The sequence below is a fragment of the Eurypyga helias genome, unplaced genomic scaffold (genome assembly GCF_000690775.1).
Source record: "Eurypyga helias isolate BGI_N326 unplaced genomic scaffold, ASM69077v1 scaffold5914, whole genome shotgun sequence".
In the NCBI taxonomy this organism is placed as follows: Eukaryota; Metazoa; Chordata; class Aves; order Eurypygiformes; family Eurypygidae; genus Eurypyga; species Eurypyga helias.
In genome coordinates, this window is record NW_010244249.1 from 1 (window position 1) to 10,244 (window position 10,244).

A 10,244-nucleotide genomic window follows, 5' to 3' on the forward strand; every position below is an offset into this window, starting at 1 on the left:
ATATATATATAAACAATTAAATCTTACCTTGCCAGCCTGGTTTGCACACTGGTTTGACATTGACTCGTACTAAGACATCTTCTGTTGCGTGTTTTTGTCCACAGTCAAAAGCTGTCACCATTATCTCATACTGGCGCTGTTTATCATAGCTCAGTTTCTCAGTGTTTCTGATGTTACCTACAGATTCAATGTAAGATGATATTCAGAAATTCAATATTGGCTAAGCACATACAGGCTGTAACTTTTAGGTCCTGCTTAACCAAATCCTTCATGACCAGAAAGCTCTTTGAAGCACATGGGGCACCCATGGTTATGGGGAATGGGAATTACTTTCTTTGAACCCAGAGAGAAATAAAGAAGTTCTCAGGCAAATACAAGATGCTAGGGACATGCCTGTATCAGAAAACAACTGCTCCACACCACTTTCTAAAGTAAGACTGTAAGACTAATTAGCAGATACATACTGAAATGTATGAGTAGATACAACCTCATTTTCCACATCTTCCCAGAATACACTGCTTTACCATGGCAGCCACATTCCTGAGATCCACTGCTGAAGCAGCCTAAGTATCTTCCCTTTTTTCCCCTAAAGCTGTTACCCTTTAGGTGACTGGCAACTCTACATTCCCAGCTGCCAAGACCCACCAAGGACCTGTATTTGACCATAAAGCAACTGAAGGATTAAAATTGCTTCTTGTCAAAAAGGTGCACTTTTCAAAGATAATGGAAAGAAATTATGGTTTAATAAATAAATATAATCTGGAAATGCCTAACTATAAAGTTTTACCCCTTTTCTGGCAGTAAGTTTGCATAGCTCCTAACCCAGATCTCAGTGCTGTCATGGATGACCCTGTAAGATCTGTCCACATCTGTTTTCCAAGATATAGAACTTGATAGAACCTGTACTGACCGGACAGATAATTCAGTAACTCCTCTTCATACTGAACAATCTCAACATGTATTTTTGAAGTGCTTCCCAGTGGTGGGTGACAAAGATAGTTATTCCCACTTTAGAGATAAGAGTAGGTCAGAGCCATGACAAAATTTGTATCTATATCTGAATTCTCTGATCCCTGACAAACTAAGGCAGAAAATGCATAAAAATGTTGTTCTGCTGGCATTACAACAGATCTGTGTCCTGTGGCTTAACTTTTCTGTTATCCCAAAATAGCCTACACAATATTGATACAGTAACTGACTTGATACCTGGGATTCTCTGATAAGACAACTAGACTAAACTGCAGGCAACAGCCTCTTAAAACATATTATATCTTATACCTTTAGTCCCAGTTCTTTGCATAGCAAAGCATGAATTTGTCCTTTGCCTTTACATAATTTTATCTTACGACCAAGAGTTCATTACCTTCCAAGTTAAAGCTTGTCGTATACAGAAGTCAATTTTATTAGTGTTATGATTTCATAACACAACGTAATTTTATTCACAAAGAATTACATACCAAGGGTAAAAGTTGTCAGATGTAAATGGGAAGCTCTATATTACCTAACTTTAGGTGCCTAGCTTACGAAGATCTACAAGAACTACACCAGAGAGGAATGCTGCTTCCTGTGCCAGTGCTGGGTACCTATCCACTTCTGCCTCACGCCATTTGGTGATGTGAAGAAGACTGTACACTGCTACAGTCTGGAGGATTCTCTCTTCTTTTCTGTCAATGTTCCCCAACATGTGAATTTTCAAGACAACAAAATGCTCCCTGAACTGATCTAGACACAAGAAAAAAAGGTTTTGCCTAAAAAGACAGTGATCTGCCCAAAGAAAAAATCTGATGGAATAGCAAGTTCGTCTTTCTGAAGGCCTGGCATTTCCAAAGGCCCTCTGCGATATGAAGATTTGATTCTAAGCACCTGGTTCAATACACTTTCTGGGCAGTGAAATTACACATTTCTGTTACTGAAAAGCAGAAAAAAATTGTGACTTGCAGAAGACACAAGAACCTAGATTTGTTTTTCACAATGGGTAAATAGCCCCTATAAACAACATTCTAATTAGCACAGTATTAACAGACAGTCCCAAACATCTCATACATCTATTTTAATCATCCTATAGGTAACGAAAATAAGCAAAATGCCAAAGAATTTGCATCAGAGAAAGTTTGTATCAGCTGGCACAGAGATATTCTCAGCAGTGAAATGTGTTGGAACTAAGCAACATATTTCTGTCACAAAATAAAAGTGCAACCATCTATTTTAACTGTCTTTATTCCCAGTAGGTTTAAGCAATTACCATTATCTAAAAAAATTGCAAATTAGACTGCAATTACTGTTGATTGTAGAAGCTCTGCTCTTTTAGTGAACAAATAGATCAAAAAATATTAATTGAATTCACGACCAAGAAACTGCAAGTATTAGAACCTTATACCAATTATTCGCTGCAGGCTTTAAAGTTTAAGTCAATTATTTTCTCATTGCCTTTTCTGAAAGCAGGTCCCAGGCACACGAGGACAAAGATGTAATCAAGCACTCCTGACACCTCCCATGCTTTTGATCATGCCTCTGACTGTAAGGAACCCATGATCACTCATGAGCCAGCTGCACTGTGTGATAGGAGCCGGATGGCGTAAGCAGTAGAAATGCCTGCTCTGTATCACGCTAATCCTCAGTGTATTATTTACCCATGAATCTGTCACAAACCTGGTATGAAACTGTGAAACCACCTGCGACTCGCATAAGTAGCCTGCCCCATATTGGCAAGTCATGTGGAGCTCTGCAAAATAAGTTTCTAACAGGACTGGGGAGAACTTCCTTTTGTAACAGGATGAGAAATCCCACAAATAGAAAAAAAAAAAAAAAAACCAAAAAAACACCACACAGAGGAAAATGCTTCCAGGGAGTTGCAGACAAACATCTGCCTCCAAACGCCCACTTCCTGTAAAAAGTCATTTGGCAATTGCTCTGGCAAGAGTACTGTGGCAGCTAACCTCATTTCCTTGAGCACTGAACATACGCGTTACGAGTGTCCTTGCCTCCCAATGTATTACAAGAAGACAGCTTTTTCCCCCAACGTCACGTACAATTTATTGATGCTAACAGCTGAGCATCATTTGATGCTCAGCTGTGCACCGTACAAGAACTGCACAAATAAAGATGTATAATTTTTGAACAGGGGCAAGTGTGTTTATAAAACATCCCAACATGAAAATTACTGCATAGAGAAAACAGTAGCTCCCACGTATGCTTTCCATTCCTAATTTGGCCAAAAATCAGCTTTACCTCCCAAACAGTATTCTCCTCCTACATACGCCATGGATTAAAAGCTTCTGTTAGGAAACCAGACTACTGCTGGACATGCACACAGAACACTTGTTCTGAGGAAACAAGTACTGTGAGCACAGCAATTCCCATTTTGAACTTCTGCACAAGTATGCACACGTGAATATCAATAACAGGGACTCTCATCCACGAAGTGATGCCAACGAGGGACTGCTGAAGTAGCTCGACAGACAGAGCTGCTATCCTGTATTGTCTGAAGCAAGCAGAGAATGGGAAGGAGGCTCTTCAACACATTTTTAATGCCGCCCAGCCACTTCTCTCAAACTTAGTGTCAAGTTCCGTGATCTTCCCTGGTGAGAACTTGACTGGGAAAAGCAGAAGGCTGACAGACAGGGCTGCCAAGGTCAAAAACTGCTATATGGAAAACTTAATACAATTTATTATTTTTCCTGTAATACTGTATATATTAAAAAGCCAACTAAAATCTAAAACCATTAAAAAAATGGTATTACTTCTCCCAACCATATTTTCTTCCACACTGCAGAATAATGCATCTGCTTCAGGATGCATCATGAATGGGTCATCTGTTGACCCACACCCTGAAAGTTTTAACAATTAATAAACATATCCAGAATATCGTCAATTCTACATTTAGACTCTGATCCAGAAATTTCAGAAGGATGGGACTAGCTATAAACCAGTGAATAATAGCCCTACTAGGTAGGGCTGCATTAGGAACTGGTGTCACTTGGATGGGAAACAAGATCTGACACAATTCAGAGAATGGACTGAGTGACAGAGAAATTTATTGCTCATCTAAAGCTGAGGGTTTAATTTCCACGGTAAATTCCTGTGGCACTTTCTGACCAAATCTGATGTAAAACGGACAGAATTTCCCAGTGTAACAGTTCCTTCATCCTCAGAGAGGAGAACAGGATTACTCTCGAATTAAAACTCGTCAGGTTTTCAGCTAGTATCAACAGGTAATTACACCATCTACAGAAATTACTGCTATCTGCCCCAGAACTTAGAGTTGCTTCTGCTCCATACTCACCATTTCTGTCAATGGCAAATGGAACATCAGTTGTGACAATTTCATAGTTGCAGATCTGACTATACTGTGGGGAACAGTCCTCGTCTATGGCTTCTACCTGCAGTATGCTGTCATAGATCTTTCCCTCTGTCACAGTGGCCTTATACACACTCTCCTTGAAAGCTGGTGAAAACTCATTGACGTCCTTTACCTGGATATGGACCATTGCCCTAAAATGGGTAAATAAAGACAAACAGAAAAATTAATTTATCATAACACATCGCTAACAGTTTGTTTTCAAAACAATTGAAAAGACTAACAAAATATATCTAGAAAACAATGTAAACATCTGGTAAAATAAGATATTATTGAATTTCTATGTTTAATTTACCCAATTTAATATCTTAATGTAGCATTAGGTAAAAACCTATTGACACAGCTTGTAGGGACATTCTTCACAGTGCTTCCTATTAAAACTGGCCTCTCTCTTAAAATGGACCACAGCAGAAAGTCAATATTATCACTGCAATGTAAAATGGGTTAATAAACAAAAAAAAGAAGAGAATGACAGTAGTCTTACATATTCACTACCTAAAACTGGGCAGTTTGTGAACATTCTTTGATATTAAATAAGCCTCTCACCTTCTGCTGATTATCTAATGCTTTAAGTAGTTACAACATTGTACGTGTAAACCTTTGAGGGTCAAAAATAACAGGCCTTTAGTATTTCATGAGCAAACTTTAAAGGCTTTCCCTTAAAAGAAGTTGCTATCTGGTCTGATAGGCCAGGTAACGGGGACAGAGAAGTGAAGAGATTTCTAGATCGATGGCAGAGCCTGTAGTAAAGGTTGGGACCCCAGACAGCCCAGCTTAGTGCGTGATTTACTACACAAATCACCATGAGAAAAAGTAACAGAGCCTGGTCCCAATGGGGCAGATTTCATTTGGTCAGGGTTACACGAAAATCTTCCACAAGTGGAAAGTACCAGCTTGTTATTGACAAAGCAAAAACTGTTTCAGTGAATTGATGGTCATTTGATATTGCAGATTTCCTTCTAAATGTGTATTTTTTTTTAAATAACCTGGAGAAGCTCTGCATGCATTATAGAGCTAATTAAATTTTTAATTGTCATGTGCCCTGGAAGAGCAAAAGGAAGAATGATTACTATTAATCATTTATTTAAATGGCTCTCAGCAAAACAAGCAATTTGTACAGTAGTTATACATCTAAACAAGTTAAATTCATCTTTAACGACAAATAGTCTGGAGCTTGGTGTCATGATCTGAGGGGGGAAAGAAGGCACTCTGCCACTTCAGCTTATGCAGGGAATTCTCTTCAAAGTAGAAAATACCACTTAGTAACCTTCAGTACCCTGCTTTTCCAGGGGATTTGAATTCCTCTGAGTCCTGCTGTCCAAAAGCTGAGGTCAGAAACACACTGTGCAAAGGTAACACTGCTGCAGCTTATATACATGCACATACTAAAACCCAAATAAAGCAATTTCTCTTCTGTTACCATTTGAAATGAGATAACTGAGAGAAAACCTATTTAGAAGTTGTAAGAATCAATTAAAAGCTAGCTTCCATGTCCTGGATGACCTGTTTAGTCAATGTATTTAACATGAAAGCAAGAACAGAAAAATAAACCAAGACTGTGATGCATTTCACCACTTGAACAGGGATCCTATTAAATGCTTCAGCTGGAACCCTTGCAGAACAGGCCAAACTGCAGGAGGGAAAAAAAAAATATTTTCCAAAAGAAAAAAGGAATAAAAAGTGGATGGACTATTGCAACAATGGTTAATGTTGGTTGTACTTGCTTTCTACCTAATTACAATATGAAAAGCAGCCCTCTAATCTGATCTATACTGTAAAGCAAATGTATGCCAAAGCAAAAAAACCCATTTCTACTCGTTTTCACCCACTTGTGAGATTTCTTCCAGTTTGTTCCACCTGGTCCCGATCCACAATCGTAGGCCTGGATGATGAATGTATATTCCTTCTGCAGTTCACAGTCAATAGGACTTTTTGCTCGAAGACGACCTTCTCCAGATGTCCTGTTCAGCACAACGGCTTCAAAGGGCATTTCTTGTCCATGGATTTTAAAAGCACAGATTTCACCTGTGAGAAAGAGTACAAAGAGAGTCTTAACCAGGGAAGTTTTACGCACTGGAGTCAGCACTCAACTGCATTTCACATGCTGTTGTAGATGAGGGAAAGCACAGGCTCAGGCACCAGTCCGTAATACGCCCCAAAGGGCCGCTGGCCTTGTGCACATCAGCGTGACGCGGCCCGTGCAGCTCTGGTCCCATTCTGCCCTCTTCCTCTGTCATCACTAAATGGCTTTTTAAAGCCCTAGAGAATATTCCCTAGATATGCTACCAACATCAATGTTGCGCTAAATTAGAAAGACTGAATCTAGTTAAAGAAAATCGCAGCAAGAAAACCAGAATATTTTAGCATTGGTCTTTCCTAACTGCTGTCACTCCTTCCTTGAGCCACTTGAACTGCCAGCTGGTAGCAGATGTTCAGATTCTTGCAGTTGAGCTTCCCAACAGCGAAAAACCTAATGATGCAGAACATGGGCACATTCAAAATATATCTTGCTTTATTTACAGACATATATCATCTTTGGAACAGAAGTAGTTGAAGGAACAAGAGAAGTGTCCCTTTTGGACATCTCAGTCACCCACCCACAGTCACACACTCACACATGAATGCCTTTTTGGCAGCAACTCACTTCTGCCTCCAAACTGCCTCCTAACAGAATAGATCCATAGTTTCTCCCAGGGGAATACTACGTAAACAAAGCAGATGATAGAGCAAGGACCGAAAAAATTGATTTGGACACAAAAGACAAGGTAAAAAAAAAAAAATCTTGTGACAGTATGAGCCTGGAAGGGGAAAAACCACCCACGCAATTTCTGGTGATCTTTTATTTTATCTTTCATACTGATGGCAAGGATATGCACGCTCAACTCATTTTTAGCCACTCCAGAATCCAACTTTAAAAATGAAATATTTATACAAAGACTAATGTGGCTTAAATATTTTTATGACACATTAAACACATGCTCTTTTATGAGCAAGTCAGACTCAGGACATGCATTATAGATTCAAAGCTGTCTCCCACTCACATAATCCTTTTCCATTTATTTCCAATTTACAGTTGCAGCCTTTTGGAAGTCTCCTTGCCAATCATATCCGAGTCAACTGCCAAATTCTAAATTAACTCCGAATCTATGACCTCTAATTACGGCCTGACTCCCCTCTCTCTTTTTCTATTAGAATATATTGTTTATTTTTAGAGGAGAGACACAGACTTCATAAGTGCTGGAGTTCATAATACCTATTATGTGTGAGATGGAAAAAATGAGAAGGGGTGGGTGGGGATTAGGTACATTCAGAGTATGAATACTGGCTCGTTAGGATATTCCACACACATAGGTTTCCCTTGATTACAACGGGAGTTGAAGCTGAACTCAGCTATATGCGCTGATATTTGGATAGATGAATCCCACACTAAATTGTAATCAATCCTATGAATGCTTTACAGGATCAGCACACAGTTATTTTAGTAATTAGAAGGCACTGGGCAAACACATTAACTATTTGCTGGGACATTTGCTTGCTCCAACCCCTCGCTCAAGTGACAAGGAAGGGCAGTGTGGTTACCCAAGACAGGCAGATGTGCTCTTTTCCAGGCTCTCTTTTGTTCACCCTCAATGAGCCCAAATATTTGGGCTACAGAAAGAGGAATGGATTTTATGCTGAAAATCAGACTCCAAAAAAGCCTGATACTCATCAAAACGGGCTCCACAATGTTTATGACCTGCTGCACAGGGAACAGCACAAGACTAAGAGAAGGCTGAAGTGGGGCAGTTTGTTCGGCTCTGATTGCCAGCACTGACCACTGCGTTTGTATTCAGTGTTGTCCCACATGACTTTGAAAAAAATTATCCTAATCTCCCTGCAACTTCAAAACGAAACATTAATGTAAAATGATACTGTGGATTTCAGTTTTAACTAAATATGAAACCACCACTGTAAATGTGGCAAGTTAATGGAAAAATACTACATGTTGTGTTCTCTAACAGTGGCCTTCACAGTTTCTTAATAAAGATTCCCTCAGATGCACAATCCATCAACAGAAATCGTAACTTCAGTGTTTTGTGTTCATGGTTTTATCGATCCACTATTTGACTGCAAACAACACAGCATTTGCACAGATCCAGGCCTCCTGTTCTTAAAAAATAGAAACAGCTCTGGGCAGAAAAAACAGTTCTCTCAGCCTCAGCATTTATCATTTTTCCCTCTCTAAATGCAGAGGCCTGATGCAAAGCAATCATAGAAGCAGCACGTGTTCTAATTAGTTTCCAGCAAATATCTTACAAGTCTCTATATCCAGGCTCCTATGTACTCCAGCTTTACGTGTAACTCAATTTTGTCTTTCACATCCCCATTTGCCAAAGATAAGGTAACGACAGCTGCACAGATATGGGGAGGTATTTGTAAACACAGTGCAGAAACTACACACACTCTCAGATTCCAGCTACTGCAACATACTTGTATGAAAACAACTATATATGTTTTTAAAAACTAGGTAAGAACTTTTCAGAAGGATTCTACTACTGTTTCCAAAGAAATGAGTTAACGCTGCTGAAAAAATAAAAATGTATAGTACTTATAATGATTCTAAAAATTTACCTTAATGACTATATTAGAAATAGAAATAATAAGAGTTATAACAGCTGTAACAATAAAGAAAATTAAATCCACCTTTACACTGTGAGAGACTCATTTACAGATACATAGAACGAACACTAAGCATTACAAATAGTGTCTTTATAACAGATACTGGTTTTCATTATTAAACAGAGTTACAGGACTTTATATAAACCCAGCAGATCTTCCACTGCCCTACCTGATGCTAATGGCAATTGTGCTAAGCTTAAATTGTTTTATGAGCTCTCAGATATGTACTGTCATGTAACTCACAAGGAGACAGGGTCTCTCTCTTATTCAGGATCACCATTTAAGCTGCAAAACAACCATATTCAGGAGCTTAGCGCTCCCCACCTTCCTGCTCCTTTGTAAGGTTGTAAGGTTGAAATAGAGTGCAAATTGGGATATTAGATTCTTCAGAAAATCAAAATATTAAGCTTTGTTCTTAACTTCATTTGAATAGGTCTGGAAACACATACATATAGGATTTAGTGATCATAAAGATGATGGTGGCAATAAGTTGACAGGGGTAAATAAGGATAAAATCAGTGATACCACATAAAGGCAGAAGCACATCCATGAAATTCTAAAGCAATTGTGACAGGAGGAGAGGGAAAATACTTCTCTCAGGGCCAGGGTGCATATCCTGGGGTTTTCCAGTTGCTTCTTATAAAAACTGCTGGTTGCAGGGTACTAAGAGTTGCTTCATTTTAATACGTTTTAATTTAATTCTGGACATTACTTTTTCTCTTGAAACTATTGTTAGCCATAAGAATCTATTCATTTTGAAGGCTATATTATTTTGAGAGCTCTGGTACAGATCGATACGTTATTACCACAGCGATAAAAATCATGTAATTTTCTCTGTAAAAATTTTAATAGCTGGAAAAAAAGCTATTGACAATTTATAATTTTGGAAATATAACCAACAAATCTTTCCACTGTTTAGAAATTGCTGAAGACAATATTTCATATTCAACAATATTTACATGCAAATTTTAGTGATTATAAGCCTTAATCTACAAAATTGTATTACAAATTGCTGCCTTTTATGCGAAAAACAAAAACCACACTGCTTTCAGTAGAAATAAAAATCCCCAGTGTCACTCCTTTGACAACTACACAGAATTATTCACTTGAACTCAATTTCAGAAGTTATTAAAAAAACCTCACATGCTTATTATTATTATTTACCTGGTCTAGTGCAAGATGTCCCTGCCCATGGCAGGGGGGTTGGAACTAGATAATCTTTAAGGTC

General features: G+C 38.5%; 1 protein-coding gene across 1 annotated transcript in view; it reads right to left on the reverse strand.

The window, feature by feature from the left end:
• Positions 1-27: 27 nt before the first annotated feature.
• LOC104508153 (calsyntenin-2-like) overlaps positions 28-10,244 on the reverse strand; it is a gene marked incomplete at both ends in the record, with an annotated part of 136,628 nt that continues 126,411 nt past the window's right edge. The window contains 3 exons of the mRNA XM_010149678.1: positions 28-177; positions 4,283-4,491; positions 6,187-6,382. Of these exons, the coding sequence (XP_010147980.1) occupies positions 28-177; positions 4,283-4,491; positions 6,187-6,382 (555 nt within the window). The remainder of the gene's footprint in view (positions 178-4,282; positions 4,492-6,186; positions 6,383-10,244) is intronic.